General features: G+C 36.2%; 1 protein-coding gene across 3 annotated transcripts in view; it reads right to left on the bottom strand.

The window, feature by feature from the left end:
- Nucleotides 1–20,036, bottom strand: part of GPATCH2 (G-patch domain containing 2) — a 140,029-nt gene that overhangs the window by 112,129 nt on the left and 7,864 nt on the right. For 2 of the 3 annotated variants that reach the window (XM_068409266.1, XM_068409281.1), the window contains exons 2-5: nt 19,105–19,818; nt 13,754–13,815; nt 6,124–6,306; nt 4,939–5,018 (exon numbers count right to left, since the gene is read on the bottom strand). In XM_068409266.1, the coding sequence (XP_068265367.1) occupies nt 4,939–5,018; nt 6,124–6,306; nt 13,754–13,815; nt 19,105–19,818 (1,039 nt within the window). Of the gene's footprint in view, nt 1–1,078; nt 1,127–4,938; nt 5,019–6,123; nt 6,307–13,753; nt 13,816–19,104; nt 19,819–20,036 lie in introns of those variants that run through there. The other variant, XM_068409274.1, reaches the window with a different exon arrangement.

Genomic DNA, 20,036 nt, shown 5'->3' with positions numbered 1-20,036 from the left:
GAAGGCCAATGGCATCCTGGGCTGTATTAGAAGGGGTGTGGTTAGCAGGTCAAGAGAGGTTCTCCTCCCCCTCTACTCTGCCCTGGTGAGGCCGCATCTGGAATATTGTGTCCAGTTCTGGGCCCCTCAGTTCAAGAAGGACAGGGAACTGCTAGAGAGAGTCCAGCGCAGAGCCACGAAGATGATTAAGGGAGTAGAACATCTCCCTTATGAGGAGAGGCTGAGGGAGCTGGGTCTCTTTAGCTTGGAGAAGAGGAGACTGAGGGGTGACCTCATTAATGTTTATAAATATGTAAAGGGCAAGTGTCATGAGGATGGAGCCAGGCTCTTCTCAGTGACATCCCTTGACAGGACAAGGGGCAATGGGTGCAAGTTGGAACACAGGAGGTTCCACATAAATATGAGGAAAAACTTCTTTACGGTGAGGGTGACCGAACACGGGAACAGGCTGCCCAGACAGGTTGTGGAGTCTCCTTCTCTGGAGACATTCAAAACGCGCCTGGACGCGTTCCTGTGTGATATGATCTAGAGAATCCTGCTCCGGCAGGGGGGTTGGACTAGATGATCTTTCGAGGTCCCTTCCAATCCCTAACATTCTGTGATTCTGTGATTCTGTAACAAAAAGCGTAAGTGCTCAATACATCTTTTCTCCTCACATCTACAGAGTAGCAGTTATCTGACAGCAATTTTTTTGAGAAAAGCTCTTTTATCTTTGGACTTCTGAAAAAGAGTCACAGTACTTGACAGAAATACCCAGACACCTTCAGATAACAGGTCTTGGAAATGAAGCTTTCTTTCTTTATGTACTTTTTGAATAATTACAACTATGTATAGTCAATCCTAACAGCACAGCTGTGCAAAACAAAAAATCAATCTAGGTGTGCAAGTCTCAAAATAGGCTGTCTTTAATATTACGAAGTCAAACCGCATGACATAAAGGTGACGGATGGAAAAATTCGCAGAGCTGAGACAAAGCATCCTTTTTATTGGTCATGTTTTTTGCACTTTAGCCCAGTGAAATCACTTTCCAGCCCCGACAGGGAATCCAGGCAGGAGGAGACGACACGTAAGAATCCTCAAACAAAACCCCCCAGTGTCTCTCTCTGTCTCACACAAGGAACTGAATCTAGAACCACAGAAGGAACAGCTAAGACAGCAGCACTGATTTTTAAAACGTTCACTTATTTGTATGGAGGAGCAGTAAACAAAAGTGGCATTTTTCAGTCATTGATTACTAAGTTGGGCAAAACATTTTGAAAGAAATGAAAAAGTAGTCATGTTCTATTTTCACTAGCTGTAATTATTAACTCTTACTTTCATATTAGGGCTTTTGTGATGCCCCCAGGAATCCACCTGAGAAAAGCATTGTGCCTTAGTTATTGAAGGTAGAGTTGTACATCATAGAAATGAACCTTCACATTTCCAATGCATCTAAAATGTTAGACTTCTGATTTTATTCTGCTAAATATCAAAGTTTCACATGTGATTTCTTGGAAAGGACAGAGATATAGTACTAGATAAATGACATGCAAGTGCATAAACACATATAGAAAAAAGACTGGATGAAAACAGTATTGCTACTAAGAAATCAGTGTTTCATTCAAAGAACACTACTTCTAAATTGTAGAACTTTTGCCTAACAAAAGAATGTGGGGGTTGGGAATAGTTGATCAGGTCATATATAACTGCAGAATTCAACCAAGCACAGTAAGTTTTCATGCAATATAACTTATTAAAAGAGTACATTAAATACCGGTATGAAAGTACACCTTATCATGTTTCTGATTGTAATTACAGTTGCTACTAGCGACTTGACACAGGCAGGATCAAAAGTATAGTGTATTAGAAAATCCACGTTTTTCTATTTCTTTTCTAATAAAGCTCTGTTACAAATGATGCTGCCACAAAACAAAGCAATGAAGACATGAAAAGCCAGCATTATAACTGTATGCCAAAATATATGCCTGACAAACCATTTAATTACAGATGCCATAAAAAACATGCCTATCTTAAGTAACTGGACAATCCAAAGGATATAAGCCAGTTGTGATGAATTTTTTTTTCCCCTTTTCTTGCTCAGCTTTTTCAGATGTCATCTGCTGTATGACAACTCATTCAACTTGCACATTGGATTAAGAGAGGATTTTCATAGTATTTGCACACTAGGTTTTTACTTCTCTCTTGCTTGTCCAGTATTGCGTGATCATTAAAAAAGTGTTCTGACTCAAAGGCAGTACACTTGATGACAAAGACACATAAGTTTGTTCAAATTAAGCAACTCATCAATGAAATGCAGGAATAATATCTGAGTGCCAGCTGTGGCTACTTCAAATTAAAGTTCACTAACTGATCCATAAAGAGTGGCATTCTTCCTCCGATTCTCAGCTCCCGCTGCTCCTAGAAACCGTGGTGTGAAAGGGACGTAAGCTGGCAGTTTCCCTCGGTATACAGCAAGTAATTATCACACTCAGCCTGACGTTTCTCTTACAAGAAAATACCCAAACAGTTGGGCATTAAACACTTTTTGACAGAGGATGACGATATATCAAGGTATTATCATAGCTATTCATTCTGCCTTCCCTAAACCAGTAATCTCTTCAAGGCTTCACTAGCTGCTATAACTGTGAACCTTCAACTAAATTTTCCAAAAAAGCTGACTGTATGCAAAGGGCTAACTACACACTCACATTCCCTAGATACAAACTACAAATCGTTAGACTGAATACAAGACATAATGTGTGTCTTTTAGGTAGTGTACCTTAGTAGGAAACTCAATTTTTTACTTTGTCTCCCTTTAAAGTCTGTGTAAAAGCAGTGATACAGACATCAGACTCCTCACTGTTAAAAAAGAATGAAGTCACACCACAACTGTGTTCAATGAGTTGAGTCTGCAGTGTTCTCTCCTCAGGATATTAATCTTTCTAAGAGCATTCTTGGTCTTCTTCACTGTTAATATCTAATAGAAGTAATTACTTCTCGTTCTGTGTTATCAGATGTCACAGGTATTAAATGACTTTTTGTCATTGAAGTATCTAAAAAAAGATTTTTATTAAGAAGCAATCACTGACAAAAGGAAGCACATGAGCTCTAGCTTATATAGCTACATTTGCAAAGACAGATGCAGCAGATGTGCCCACAAACATAAATAGCCATTAAGGTGGTCAGAAAACTGCATGTGAAGAGCCAACTGCACATCCATTCTATATATGCACTCCTGCCTAAACATAGCGGCTTAGAAGGTACGTTCACATGTCAACTTTGTTTCACAACACTATGTAAATGATATATTCAGTTAACTGAATTATCAGTCTTAGTAGATCGGCTTGCATTTTTGTTTTAAAAGGAACGATGACACCATCTTTATATAGGAGATAACATGACTGGAAGACAAAATGGGCTCCTAAGGACAATCCAGAAATCGAAGCAGAAAATAAACATTAGGATTTTTTATTATATATAGGCATTCACAGTATATCTTCATCAACTTAAATTTAATCAGCTTTTTACAATTTAGAGGAAAAGGCAGTTTTTAGGGTAGTTAAGTCATGTATCATCAATACCATGAAGCTAACCTATCAGTTATAATAGCTCCTATAAAATACCGGAGTGAAATTGCAATAAGCCTAGAAAATGGGCTACAAATCCCAGATATGCTCAAGCAAGCACTGAACCAAAAATAAAAATAGGTAGATAGGAAACCAAGAACTAGATAGCATTCATCTAATTCATGACCACTAAGAGCAGAGATCACAGGCCAAGGTTTTAAAGCATCTTATTCAGCTCCAAATGGCAATTATTGGACAGGGACTTCAATTACAAAAACCTTACCTCTTCAAAACAAGTTAAATTTTTAACAGTTCCTTTCTATTATCTCCACATATAATAGCTCTTACATTTGTCAGAAGCACCCTATTTTGTTTAAGCAAATTAAAATTTGAAAACATTTAATGTTCTCAAATTATAAAGAACATCGATGTTGCAGTATTTCTCATGCTAGGATATGTTTATTACACACTGATAAAGTCTCCCACGTTCTCCTTCTCTTCCAAACACTATTCTGATAAGAAAGGAATAGACTGCACTACAATGAATATATTCTAACATTTTAAATTAAAATGTCATGTCTCCCTTCTCCTCATGCCCTCCTCCAAAGAACAAATTCTTAAAAATTCATCAGAATCTTCTTTTAGAAAAAAGCTATGGTAAAATCCAATTATTAGATTGTATAAAAATATAAGGACAGATTGATTTTCTTCCTTCACTTATAAACATTGCTCCTAGAGCTGAAGGCACCGAAAAACCCCAAACATCTCTCATATGTAGTCACAGCCTTAGAAAAGACTCAGTCCAAAGGAATGCATGACGTCTATGATAGGTGCATCGCTAACTTGCTTTACATTTTTCGTATATACACTTTCCCCTGACCACACAGAAGTCAACCAACCGAAAGAGAATAAGGACAGATTTTTCAAAGCAGACTTTTGGGAGGGGAAAAAAAAAAACCAACCCAACAAAAAAACAGAATTGCACTATAACCCACCCTAGAATGCTTTCAGTATCAGGAACACTTAAAATAACTTTGGTTTGATTTTCATTGTAACATTGTCCATATGTTTTCATATGGACATAAGATATATGAAAATGTTAAATAATGCCCCCCCAATCTTTTCCTTCTCTCAGTTCAAAATAAGTACTGAGAAACAGTATCAGACTGTTTCTGCCATTCAAGTACACGCAAATATTCCATTACAATAGACTTTCAGGGGGAACAGTCTATTAAAAAAGCAAACAGGCAATATCAGGCAGCAGAGCCACTGCAGTCTTACTGTTCCATTATCTATCTACAACACGAGGAAACAAGCATGAGAGGAATATACTTTTTTTTAAAAAAACCTCTAAGAACAGTGCACATTAGCTCACAATAATAAAAGCACCTACCAATGCATTCTGGTTTCCTGAAGCCTTTTTTATGTTTCTTGCTGGCATTCCATGAAGATGACTAAATCTACCCTGGAAACCTACAAAAAAGAAGTATGAATTGATTTAAGAATATTTCCTATACCACATAACCAATAAAATTCACCATTACATACTATTAATCTGAATTCAGTTAAACAAAAACATCTTAATGTTGTCAAACATTGTACTGGTTGGAAAAAAGAACACAGAATGGAAAAGGTGAAAGGCTAAGGTGTCATAAAAATGAACATTTTTTGTAGATACTGTTACTGCCATCCTGGTTCTATGCACAGTTGGCTGCATAAGCAAAGCATACTGAACTACATTAGGAGAGTGATTTTTGCATCACTTACAACTTCATTAGTACTAGAAAATGTTAAATCTGGTGACTATGGACAGACCAAGTCCTCAGAAACAATTCCAAGCATCTGGAAAATATGCCTCACAAAAGTATTCGATGTATTCAGTGTGCAGAGTAGTTTAAGTGTGATTTGACCACTGCTCACATAAAAGATCTGTATTTGAATGTGAAAGGAGATCCTTGTGGCAGAGGGAAGGTACAACAAAATTCTTTTGCAGCAAGCTGAGATCTGACAACTTCAATCTTTAGACAATGAGTGTGTTCTCAGCTGTAAATGCACTCAAACACTGGTACAACTTACCATTGGATACACTAGATCCACAGTTGCCTACTTAAAAAAAAAAAAAAAAAGGATATTTGCTAAGTTACAATCTCAATTCTTGCTCTAAAGGAACTCTTCCTTCTCTTCAGACAATATGGCCTGACCATAAAGCAAAGCAGATCACACTAGTCCTTCCAGTCTTTGAAGTAATGAACTTCTACAGAATTCTAAACATTATCACAGAAGCCAGGAACAAAATGAAATATAAGGAGTCACTTTAGAAAACACTTACTAAATCTCAACACAAACATCAGGACAACAAACAAAAGAGTAGGCTATCAAAATGAGCCAAGTTTTACACTTTCTGACTTTCTAATAACTGACTTTTAAAAAATTATTTCTCTCTAATGATATCTTAAAAATGAAATAGTTAAAGGAAACAAACTGGTAACTCCAAGATCTTGTAAATATTTGACATACAGACATTTTGCTACTGTACCCAAGCGATCCTACAGTTTGCATTTGCTTGATTCCTACTTACCTCTCCTCCCTGAACGGGACATAAGAGGGAAAGTACCGGTTAAGATACTTTCAAAGACTGGATCAGGCAATTCTCTCTCCAGCTCTGTAGCATCTTCTTGTTCCCACCATGGAATGACCCCCGTAATTCCACATGCTCCACCAGGTTCATTTTCATGAAACCAATCACTCTGCTCATCATCACCTGTGTGAGGGCAGTATCCCCAAAAGCCCCCCAAAAAAAGACAGGAGCAGAGAAGATAAAATCAGATGTTACCGTCAATAAACACTCTGACAGGACAATTATTTCTTTTGCTTTATAGCTATGTAACAATTACTTGTATATAGCAGTTCTATTTGGAAAATGTTTCTCAATAGCATGACAAGCATCATCATCAATAAAACCACATAAAATGTAATGTTTTAAAACCAATTTACAATAGTGAAAAACAATAATAAACTAGTTAATCCTTCGGCAATAACTGTGGGGAAATCCATTTAAGTTACTGCACTTTACATATTAACAAAAAACAAGCCTTAATCTCCTGCAGGGAATTAAAAGGTATAAAACTGTGAAACTAGTTCTTTGCAGCTGATAATGGTATATAATTAGCTTAATTTCATGATTTGTATGGCTAGTAAAAGGGAAAAACAATCATGAACAGATGTGACTAAATGAAGTTAATCTGATTAAGTTCATTTAGAAATAAGTTTTGAAAAAGTTGATTTTAAATGAAAACTGACAGTATCATGTGATTGAGAATTATACTGCATTATACCACAAAGCTGGTCATTTTTACTGACAACATTTAGATGTATTTAAATATCTGGATTTAAAGTCAAAAGTAAGACAAGACTGAAAATCTGATCTTAAACAGCTCATAAACACACTGGCAACTGAAAATAAATTGTTATGTTTGTTTTAAAACATGTTCTTTTACACGAATCAGGTAGTTTACAGAAGATCAGAAAATATCTTCATAAGACATGGCAACTTTCCTTTCTTACACCCAAAAGTTAGATTTCAAAGGAAATGCCATTTATTTTAATTCTACTTCAAAGTATCCAAACCATGCCTCACTATTTCTGCACATACATTATTTGGCATTTCAATTTTTAATTAGGCAGGACTAAGCACGACACAAATGCAAGATTTATTAGACACAATTTTCAAGAACAAAACACATTCGTGTAAAATTTCATTGCCACTAAACCCCACCATGGGAAAATGCAATAATGAAAACTAAGCCAAAATTTGAGGAAAAATAAAATTCAACACACTTGCTTCAAATAAACTGTTGCAAGGAAAAGAATACTTCAAGACCAAGCACAAGTGAAAATGGCTGTAAACATCCATCAGTACAAGTACTTCAAGAAAATACAGAATAATTAAGGCCCTTCACTGGTCATGTTTATTCTAATCCTCATTTATAGCTATGACATTTCACAATGGAGTTCACCATTAATTCTATCCTGTTTCATTACAGCCATGTATGGTTTCTTTGGAAGATGTCTAGGAGTACTGAACAGAGACAGCAGTAGTGGTGGAGGAAGAATCACATCTTTTCATTATACTTAACTGTGGTTCTGAGTTAAGTTTAAACTCCTTTGTTTAGATTTTCCAAACTTTTATGTAGATAACTTTGTCAATATTTTGTCACAAGATTAGAGCTCTAGATACCTTGACTAGTAAGAAACACTATCAGGAACTCGAAAGAAGTCTTGTTACACATAATTCATCTATGAAAGTAAGTAGCGAATTCTGAAATTGGGTTTCACAACAGGTATGTAATGCAGTCTTGAAAGAGTGAGCTAGAATTTAAGACTGGGTTGGTGGACTGCAGGATAAGGCTAATAGTGGCTAGGGAAGGAAATGAGTATCTTCACTATATGCCCAACAATGGTTCTGTGGGAAAAAATACAAAATTACTTTTCCTTTTTGTACAGTAGGCATATTAGTATGCTAAGCAACTATCCATTAAGACATCTTATCTGTTATGCTATTATACACTCTCTAAGCACTTATGTTGCTTACCGCCAAAGGCAGAATAAAGGACTTAGGATCTGAACCTCGTAGGTTTTTCCCACGTGACAGCAGGCTCCAGGTATACCTGTTTTTCAGCTTCCTCATCTGTGCACTTTAAACAGCTCTGAATCCTTTGACTATTTTCAATCACCTTGAGGCAAGCATAAACCTATTACTACTGTTCTTATTCAGATGAGAACACCCACAGGCATTTTGTTTACCAGTTGCTCTACCTTGAAGGGATGCCATTTTCAAAAGGAGTCAAGGAAGACCACTGCATTTAATCAATTCCTGACCTCATACATATAGGCAATATAACACAGAGGCCTCCTCACTCAAGTGCTTGGTAACCAAACACTTGGATTTTATGCTACTTAATTTGCAGCTCTCAAAAGGCAACACAGTATCCGTAGCAAACACAAACTTATGAGAATTAAAAAGTCAAAGCAATATTTTTGACTTCAAAATAGTTCAAAAGATTCACCACACTGTCCCTTCCTTTTAGGGCTCTATTCAGCACAAGACTACAGCGAATTATTGTATTCTTCCAAGCTACAGGAAAGGTAAAACCACCTCCAGATCTCCAGAAACTGATCTCCAAGCCCATGCATTCTCCTAGACACATGTCTAAAATACAAACTTGTTTGTGGGTAACATTAATGCTTCAGGGAATTATTTCAAAGCAATTTACTTTCAGTTATAACTGTACTGATCAGGACAAAAAAGATAAAACCAATTTAAGGCTCAGAAATGTCAACTTCAATTCCAAAATTTCAAGGCTACCTTGGCAAAAGGGATAGCAGCACACCATTCAGACACCATTCAATTTAAGCAGCTAGTTCTGATTCAAGCTTGAAAACTTCATGTGAAGGCCTCCTCCTACCCCTCCCATCCAATGTAACATCATACCCTGCTCTTGAGTAGGAGGACTGTACAGGTGTGCCGTTAATAAATTGGACCAAGGATATCACACAACTACATTAATCTCTACCAATGTGATCCACATGCAATATTTAGGATTTCAACTATTCAGGGTCATATAAAACAGCTTCATGTTATTTCTTTCTCACCTGCAAAGACTATAAACTAATTAGCCACAACAGTTCAAAACTGGTGTGATTACACTTAGCATTGCACATTCCATTTCTTTATATATGGAGAATGACACCCTGACACCTGCAGCACTGAGATGCTATACAAGGCCCAAATTAGTTTCTTGCTACAGAAGACAAAAGGATAGAATTCTCATATACTGAATCAGTAGTGGGTCATCTTCGTAAAGGACACAGTAATGAATATATGTTTAATCATAAAATAATGAACAGCTATCTTTAAAAGCTTACCCACATCCACAGTGGAACTCTGACATTCCCTGACCTTCTCCAATTTTAACTGTTTAACACTTATTAATATAATTTTCCTTCCTAGTTGCTTAGATCTTAAAGGACATTTCAAGTGCTGCATGTCATGATTTAAGAGGTCTTAAGTTAAACTTTAAATTTCCCCCAGTGTACTAGTAGGTGTAGATGGACTAGGAATGCAAGATATAACGTTTTATTTGCCATACCCACACTATAAAATTCATTAAAGTATATACTTGCAATTTGACTTTTTTTCCCCAAAACAGCAATAATATCAACTAGTGTTTGAATAATGCTGCAGTTTTGTTAACATTGTGTTGAAAGTTTAACTTGTAAAGTGCCTTTTAACCTACAAAGTGCCTTTGTAAAGCACACCTGTAAAGTGCCTTGAAACTGCAGGTTATCCTACTAGTGAGGCCTATAACAGAGTTGTATTATATGCTGCAATGTAAGATTAGACCTTTTGTTTCAAAACTCTTCTTGCAAAAGCTTTCTACACCAAGCATAACACTGCTTAGCATTAAAGGTTTTCATAATTGCAAAACAGCCATTTATGAAAATGCTATTAGGAACAAAGGAACGAGTAGGAAGAAAAAGGAAAGTCACAAGGATTTCTGATACATAAGTGTCAGCTACTGTTGAAAGTTCTTTCAATTACTTTGTTGGCCTGCTCTCCTATACTCAAGAGTCTGATATTTGCATAGGATTTTGTTTTTTTGCTAACTATATTAAATCTTACCCCAAAGTTGACCAATTTACAAACCTCTGAAAAAAATACAACCCATAAGAACTCACATGAGGTTTGTTAATAGTTCAGCAGCTATCTTCTTCACGGACCATACCTGCACTGAGCATTGCCATGATCTTTAAGCTTTTGCTGGCTAACTGTACAGCGTATGCAGTGTTTCACAGAAGAAAACACATTTGCTGCACTGGGATTGCAAAACATTGAGTACAGGTTACTTCTGCCAGAAGGTAATATGATAGTGGAATAGAGCACAGCAAGAGAGCTGCTTTTGCCCTCTCACACAACCTAACGTAAGTACCTGGATAACTTGGAAGAGGAGGACAAGCATGGCTAGCCTCATATGAGGACTTCATAGGAACAAAACAAATTAAACAAACAAAAAAGCCATGAGACTGAAACAGAGGCAGGCTGGCTGGAAAAGGGTATAAAGGTTTTTAAGAAATGTTAGATGGCACAACACATATTAGAAGCTGAACACAGGATTTTCAAGTATCAGCAATTTTCTTCTATCATACCAATTGATGGCAATTAAAATATATCTAGCAATTAACCCACTACTACCCCCAACTACAGCTACACCTGGTTTTCTTGAATCAAATTATAAAAGTCGAAACTATTCTGAGAGTCTGCGCACAGAAAAAAAAAACGGTTACTGTAGTGGAATTTATTTCCATTTGTTTTCTTAAACAATTTTGAAAGATATTAAAAATCGCAAGGTCAGGCACTCCAAAGTTCAGAACTAAATACTCAACTACTTAACTGACCAGCCAACTGCTTGAAAAAGTTGCTGCTTTGGATCACTGTCTTTTCTAGAATGTCTGTCCTATAGGATGAATATGTTTTGGGAATTAATTAGGGTTTTATAAAGAGTGTTTGTCTGCAATGAATGAGATGTTGTTCTTAATCTCAGAGACACAAAATGATCGAATGTTGCCCTGGAGAACAGGAGCCTCTTCTCCTCTGCTACCCAAACTTCTGAATGATGGCAGGCACACAATTTAAACCAAGTATTTCACCAGGCGGCATTACTCAATCTCTGGTTCTCCACTTCACTTGAAACCTGAAGTCAGAAGTGCAGAAAATTTGAACTACAAATGAGGTCAAGATGCTCATGTTCTGAACATATATCCTGGAGGAGGGACACTGGGAAGACAGGAATCAGTCTAGCTTTTAAAAACAGACAAAATAAGCCAATTCTTCCCTTAATACATTTTCACCCTGTCCTTTTCCAGCTTCATTTCTCTCACCTAGGCTTTTCCTTTGCTTTTATCAGATTTATTTTCTCCTTCTTTCATTCTTTTAATTTTTGTATGTGTCTTAGCTCAGCTATATATTAATTTATAGAGATAAAATAACCTCATCTTACTTCATAAGAGGAGTACAAAGATAAAAATTACTAGCATTGTCTTCAGAGGGGAATAAGTATTATTAGAAAATAAACAATTTTGATTTTGCAGTAGTATCTCCAATAGTACTTTCATGGAAAAGTCTTCACAAAACCAAAGCTATAAGCAGATCTAAGAACGTCTGTGATCCAGTGTGAAGCTAATGGTCTTCTGATCATACCGACGATCTCTCCCCTTTCATCCTCCCACAAAACAAAAAAAAGAAACAAAGAAAACAAAGAAAAACGGAAAGTAACTGAGACGTTTTCAACGTTACTCAAAGATTTAAATAATTTAGTTCAGGATTTAAGGACAAAAATATTGATACAAATCAGAAGGTGTCCACATTTAGCCTGCACCCGGGGCTAAACAATAAGCAGTTTTTCTATCACTCATTGTCCCTTCCCCGAATGAGGAAGGGAATTGGGAAAAGGAGGGAGACCTGTAGGTTGACGAGATTTAATTAAACGAAGAAATCAATATAAATGACAACACAAAACTGACAAAACTATACTTATCTACAGAGCACCGGCAAGTTGCTCCAGGAATCACAATGAGGAAGAGGGTGAAGGGAGGAGAGCCAAGGAGAGCAGGAAAAGCCCCACCTCTTCCCAGCAAGCCCTCTCTTTTATAGTGAGCTTGATGTCAATGATATAGAATACACCTGTGGGCCAGCCAGGGTCAGCTGCCCTGGATTTAACTGCTAAGAGCCTTGACAACCATGACTGGCCACAAACTGAAACCAAATCCCAATGAAACCAGGAGAGAAGGGTACTTCAAAAATGTACGTACTTATGAAATATGGTAGGTCATGTTACATACAAATGTAGAGAACAAAAGTTTTAAAAATTGCAAGTCAAAAGAGAAATTCATCTAGGGAAGTAAAAACAAATCTTTTTGATGTGTCTCATATTGAAATACTTTTCATCTGAAGTTAAAAGATCGAGCAAAACTCTAAAAGAGAGCCTAAATTCTTAAAAAAAAAAAAGCTATGTGTGAGCACAACTAAACCCAGTTACTCAGACTGGGAGGTACAGTTTATGTAGCACAAGTCACTGTTGAGCAAGGAAGGCAGCACCTCTAAGTCTGAAAAATCATCTCCCTATTGTACTGTTAAAATAGAAGACAAAAAAGAAGAGACTTAATTACACATTAGAGAAAGCAAAAGAAAACCCCCTAAAACAAACAATCCTTTAACCTAGATCACTACTGTGGAATGGGCCAGGATTGGTTTGCTCACACACATTCAAGTAGTCTGGGGCAAACTGCATAAGGAAATAATCTCCATTACCATTAACTTAGAATTGAAAACAGAAAAGCAAGTCTTAATCACCTGAGAGACTATTTTTGTCTCATTTTTGTATACTCTCAAAGATAGCAAGTTCCTAGTCCATGAGCTGGGCACTAAGATGCTAGCATAATACAGGTAAATAGGTTGCACTTAAAGATGGCAATAAAGACTAAAGCTGAAAAAAAAAAAAACCCCTTATACTTCCATCCTCAATAGTTTTATCACATAGAAACATGCGAGAACATTATGCACAATAAAGGAAAATTTTGAATCTTCACTGCATTTTAGATTAAAGAAAATATTTTGGAGGGAGACTTTAAATAGCATGCATCTTCTAATCTCAAACTTAGACTGTTGAAAAAGTCTAAGAATTTATAGTTTTCATTCAGTAGTTTGTTTGAAAAGTAGTTTCAAACAAACTACTGAATGAAAACTATAAAATCCTGCCACATCAATTTGGAAGAAAAGAAAAGAAAAGAAAAAAGCCACGTCAAAAACAGTTTGAGAAGCAGTACTATGATCACAGAGTCCTGTCTGAAAATTGGAGCAACTGAAGAATTAAAACTTAGTACACAGAACCTTTTGGAGATGCTCACGTTATAAATAAGTTTATTATATTACAGAGACTGCTTCTCAAGACAGCTTTTGACTAAGTCATGGATTTGGGACACCCTCTGGTAACATTTCAAAAAACATTTCAGAAAGCAAGCTATATTTCAACTCATTAAAATAGTAACAGCTACTGAAATACAGTAATTAACCTATGAAATATCTTGTGACGCTTACAGAATTTCAACTGATGTGGTTTGAGGGGTGGAGAAGGGAAAGATTATTTCAATACCTTGTCTTCCCTCATCATTGGTAAACAAACCAGCATCACTGCTGCTCAGACTGCTGGATTCACTGTAACAAGAGAAAGAAACAAACAGATCAAAAGAACAATTGATCTTTCAGTTGTACAATTTTAAGGAGACAAGGCTGTGCTCAAATTGAACTTAAGCCCAACAAAGATCAGAAAGAAAATAGGATGATTTTTTTTTTTTTAATCAAACTGGAAATATCCTAGTTCCATTAACTACAAAGCATATTATTTTGGCACATAAAACCACGGGAATCTAATGGTACCCTGACAGTAAGCCAGATGTGACTGCAACGAGGTGCTGACACAATTGATGCATTTTATTATCTGCTTCCATCAAATGCTCACTGCTCCCTTCTTATGCTGTACAATTCAGCTTGATCCTGGAACATCACTGCTCAATAAAACAGGAAAAGTCTCAATCAAAAGCAGCCTAAGCCTTCCTTCAGCACACGAAATTTAATGAGAGTGAAAATCAAATTACCTTTCTAAACATCATTTGCAAATATTCTGGAAAAGACACTGCTTAAGGTTTCACAACATACAACTTGGAGAGAAAGAAAAAAAGTTTATAACAAAGGTAGCCAATTAAATCAAAATAAAGGTCACCCCAAAGAAAATAAGTATGATCAATGATCATAACATCAACAAAAAAAGAGCAAGGTACAGTTTACTTTTCTGTGACTTCTATCATGGCCTTAAAATTAGAATGTGTGTATACAACATGCACACACTTCTCTCTAAATTCAAAGACATCAATAGGCAAAATATTTTGTTTTGCTGTACACACATTGTTATAAACAACACCTGTCTCTAAATAGTAACACAGGCTTGCCTTTTAATAACACAGATTACAGTTTGGTGAGTTTCACATGAAAGGATTTTTTGTAAACCATTTATTTCATTTTTTGAGAATAGAGTAGCTCTGCTAAGGAAGTAATATTCTCACCAACATTTAATCACATTTTACTTACAGCGGGATATAGAATAAATTGAAAAAAGTCAGTTCACCACACAAATTCAAGTACAAGTTATAAATACCCAACATTGCATACAAGCTATTTACAAGAATAAGATCTGTTTACCTTTCTACATTTATTCTTATTAAAACATACATGAAGCCCTATACCTGAATTCAACTGCTTTCAACTAGTTTTAGTTACTTTCTAATAATAAATTAGTTTTATTTTTGTTCCTAAATAACTGATACACTTAGGAAAACTATTTGCTCTTAAATGTTAACCTCTCACAAAAATAAGCCTTACATTTTAAAGCTTGTAATATGAATTAGTCTAATCTGTGTTTAATTATATGTTTGGTTTTTGTATCTTCCTTAGGGAGACATCCCAACAGGATTTGAAACAGAGTATGGTATCAGGAGCCACAAAGCAGTGATTTTTTTTTTTTTTTATTAAATATATATGTATGCAGCTCTGTGTTTGAAGATTAAGTTTTCTTAATCTTTGCTGCATCTTCTGCTTATCCATATTCTGACTGTATAAGCAACACTTACATCTTTTATACGTAATATAATTAGAACAGACTTAAGCGCTTGCACAATTGCTCTAAGCAGAAGAAAGATGACAGGCATGTAATGAGAATGGAACCAGCTTTCATGAGGGAGATCAAAATGTGAACCTCCTAATGTTGCAAATCCTAGTAACTTCTTTCTAGCAAGCATCCCATCCTCACATTAATTACAACATAGATGGCCTTACTGTCCTGACATTTCATCGTGCACAATTTTACATCATACATCTCTCAGAAAAAACATTCCCTTTTCATATATTCTTTCTGTCCATTTATTAATTGTACTTTTTAAAATGAAAGTTAGGAAATCCTTTCAACCATAGTCTTTCTGCCACTTTCCCCATCAAAATTCCCAATTTTGAGAATTGTCCCATCATTTTTTTTCTTTTTTTTTTTTTATAAGATATTTTAATTGTGCAATAATTCTTACTGAAGAACTAGCCACTTCATGAAAACATAACCACTTGAAATTTCCAAAATTACACACAATTTTTTTTTTTTTTTTTTTTGGGGGGGGGGTGGGGGGGGTTGTTTGTTTTTTTTTTAATCAAACCATAACACTGGCATATCCATGGCAGCCACTGTGTTCATTCTCAAGCCGCAGTCAAACAGGGCAGGGATTACAGTCGAGATAATTGCTACATGGCAGTCATTTCACTGAATAAATTCAAAAACCTCTGGAATTAATACATTAATATCTAAGTACATGAAAGCTGTTATGATGGAAGTTGTTTCCAGTTTTAATATAATTTTGCACTGTATATTGCTAATCCTTTTGCTTTGTAATGAGAATTCCTCTCCCAGCAAGACTTCCAGGAAAAAGAAAAAAGCCACAGATTCTTTTTAGTCCTATAAAATAGGGTACGCAAGCAAAAACTTGGAAGGAACAGCTCTGCTACCCAAAAAGCTTTCACAGCTTTATTTATACATTTGTGGAAACAAAGAAAAAATAATTTTTATTAGTCATCACTACAAGCAAACTCTCTCATACCTTGGTTTCATATGGACTTGAGACCTTTGTTTACTACCCAAGCCTGTCCCCAAGAACTGACAAGCCACTGTGCTCACACTGACTGGCAGGCTGGTGGGTGGGCATCTCCAAGTTGCACTGCTGCTCTCTTTCAAAGGGGGCAATTGAGATTTCTCCTCTGTTTAGTCACTTAAAATGCAAACAATTGCCAAAGCCTGCAGGAATTAACTATCATCCAGAACTCCATGCATTGCCAAATTTGTCTGAAAGTGGCCAAGGAGTTAGGCATTGAGGATATGGGAGAATGAGCAAAAGGACAGGCTCTGATCACGAAAATCTCATTTCCAGTGCTCAAAACCAACCTCACAGGAATTCATCTTTGGGATCATTTAGATGCTGACATTTTAAGAGCTTGAAGACTCCTCCTACTACTCCTGAACCCTGCACTTAAAAAAGGGTCATTGTTGTGTTTGGCGTTTGAACACACAGAGATAGAAGACTGCAAAAGAAGTGTCACTTAGCATTTTCAATGTGCACTTCAAATACATGTTATTTTAAAGTAATTTCATGTATTCACTGAAAAATTCTCCTCACCTGTTTTATATCCAAGCCATTTAACTCCCATTAAAAAATACTGGGTTTTTTTTTTGTTTTTAAAACCTGAACTTAAGAAATTAATTCTTTTTTGGAATAATTATTAAACTGTATGCACACAAATGTACAAAATTAGAGAAGCTTTGTATAATTTTTATTTTTCCTCTTTCAACAAGTGTTGCTGAAGCATGAGTCTTATCCAAGATGCTTTGTTAGCACTCTAACTTGTGCAATCTTACAAAACTCATGTTCCCTTTTAAAATTTCAGCTTTTACTTTTAGAACATACTCTTAGGAGCAGAGTTTACTAGTTGTTTCAAATTCTTCTGGCTAAATGATCTCAAACAATAGAGGCACTATTGCATTTAAGTGAAACTAGTTTAAAATGAGTTAAAATTATTCACATACAAAATATTCAGCTACAGTATGCAGCTGAGAGGCTTAGATATAGTGGATTTCTAATCACACCTTGGAACACAAATTTTATAATTCAGTGGTTTCCAAACCTTGAGGTACAGATGACCATTGCAAGAAATTCGGTAGAATGACAGACCATCACTCAACCATGTGCACGGGCAGAAAAAACTATGAAGATGAGAATGGTTTTCAAGGCCATTTATTGGGGCCAGAGACAAACATTTGAAGTACGATTTGAAAAATGACAGCATTCGGTGTAACAAAACATCAAGCATTTTGAAGTGGAAGATGAATTTTTAAATCAATAATGTTTCTTTTGTGAAAAAATAAAAATATATTCAAACTGACCTGGAAGTAGCACAGTTTTGGGCATCTACAAGAGGATTTCATACTGATCACTTCTCTCCACCCAAAAATTAGCTACAGAATTTTTGAGTTGGAGAACTGTTACCCTTGTAACACAACAGAAAATCTTTTATAATAAAAAAGTGACAAGAATATGGACATGTGACAAACTATGCAAGGTTTCCTAGCTCCAGGAAATTTTTAACCTTATTGTCTCTTAGGTACAAACTTGGGGGAAGAGAGATTCCCAGTATCAAGAGGGAAGTTTTCTAAATGCCTCCTGATACCACACACTCCTGTCTCGCATGTTAAAGTGAGATGTTAAAGTTACACTGGCTGCCCTGAAGGACTGCTTCTGCTCTAGTAATTAAGACCTTTGGAACAATCTTTAAGACTCTAGGATTCATTCAGCTCTTTCAGCTGCTTATTGTCTGCAGTTGAGGGACAAAATAGCATGTAATAAAAAGGACTTAGAGTAACTTTTCCAACAAAACCTGAGTTAGTCACTTACCAATGCTGCTGCTATTACAGTAACCAATCTGTCTGCTCTGGTCAAAAACCCTGGGCACTCTCTGCATCTCAATTCTACCTCTCCAGAAGGAAAAGGCTTAACAGTTTATAGACAAAATGCCTAAAAAAACCCAGGGACACTAGTGCTGTCAAGCAACTGACCAAAATTATGTGTTTTAATATGAGTCTTTCTTGTTGACAGTTCTGCATTCGGAACCAGACACATGGGATAAACATCATCAAGCTTACCAGGTAACATCCCTTGTGTATGGTGAAAAAATGACTTACACCTTACTGTGTTGTCAAAATAGTACTTTGGAAACAATTACCATTGTAGTATGACTGCTGTCTGGAATGGATTGATGAGGTGTACTGCTAAAGGGTCATCATTCCCCCATTTTTCTAATGGTAAGCTCAGGTGTTTCTGAACTGTAAATTGGTTTTTGCATTTCGTAAATGATGTATATCCTTGGCAACCTGCAGACTTTTTATGCCTGTGACACATAAGAACATACCGTCTAAATGGTGACTCTAAACACTGACAACTTTTCTGATGAATAGAGATAACAATCAAAGCACCAATGTCTAGAAATTAGAAAAAAATTAATTTTTGTCTGAGAACTGTCACCAGTTGAAATACCCAGAAAACAACATATTGGTCATTTGAATATTCTGTCATTCTTAATCTTGAAAGAATTAGATTGTATTATTTCAAGAAACTGTTTTCTTGGTTATTTCTCTGCTACATGACTCTCTATTTTATGCTGAATGCCTTAACATGAGCAACTCACATATATTAAAAATAGTAGACAAAAAAAAAAGAGTAACTTGTTAAAATAGATACTATGGATGCTAGCATTTTAACTCCGGAATTAAAGAAAAATCCAAAGATTCCCAATACAAGCAATAGTAATAAAAGCAAACAAATATTATCCAAAATTTCTGTAAAAAGGAAGAGAAAGAATAACCTGTCACTCATGTTCTCATCTGAGCCTTTTTGCTCCTCATACTCCATTTTGTCCTTATTTGCTTGGTTCACGTCTTCATTTTCTATAACTACTCCTTCATCCAAGACTTCCGGTCCGTGTCGAGTGGCAGCTACTTTTCTTTTTTTCACTTTGCTCTTGGAAAACTCTTGGTGTTGGTATGATTTATTGTCTTTGTCCATTTCTTGATCTCTGCTGTTATCCTGCTGTTGAGTTATTGTCAGTGCATTAGAGACTTCTGATGGCAGATCTATTGCCATCCGTTTTACCTTTCTTCTCCTGCGCAAAGTTCTGTTTCCCAAACTGTCAACAGCCAAATCTGGTTCATGCCACAAAGGTCTTTTGCCTCTAATGTTATTTAAGTTTGAGGAAGGCCTACGTTTAGCAACCAACAACTGGTCATCAGAGTCACTGTGGTCTTTCTTGTTAGCGTGATTCTCCCTGTAGTCTTTGTTTGATTCTTCTAAACTGGAATCAGAACCTTCACTTAAGCAGTGACCAGTCTCCCAAGGATGATGGGTGGTAAATGACCGTCTTTTTCGTCCCCTCCTTTTCCTTGCCTGGCGCTTTAGAAGACAAGACACACTTCGAGAATGATCTCCAGTATCAGCAAAACCTCCTCTGGCTTGTTCTGAACTTTCTTCCAGTGCTGAGACTAGATCATGAACCAGCTCCTCCATAGTCCTACTGAAATGCCTATATATTTCAAGAAAAAAAAAAAACAAAACACACAAGAGAACAACAAATTAATCTGATATGTTAAGCATAAACTCTGTAACAATCTTACCTGACAAGATCATTTTAGACACTTTAGGAAAGGTAGTCTTAATGTCCATCCTATAAAGATTATTGTATTTCTGCTGAGAGATAAAGCCCTGTCAACCAGTCCTATGTAATTGGCAACACAGCAGCAC

The sequence above is a fragment of the Nyctibius grandis genome, chromosome 1 (assembly GCF_013368605.1).
Source record: "Nyctibius grandis isolate bNycGra1 chromosome 1, bNycGra1.pri, whole genome shotgun sequence".
In the NCBI taxonomy this organism is placed as follows: Eukaryota; Metazoa; Chordata; class Aves; order Nyctibiiformes; family Nyctibiidae; genus Nyctibius; species Nyctibius grandis.
This window is presented reverse-complemented; position numbering and strand designations above follow the sequence as displayed.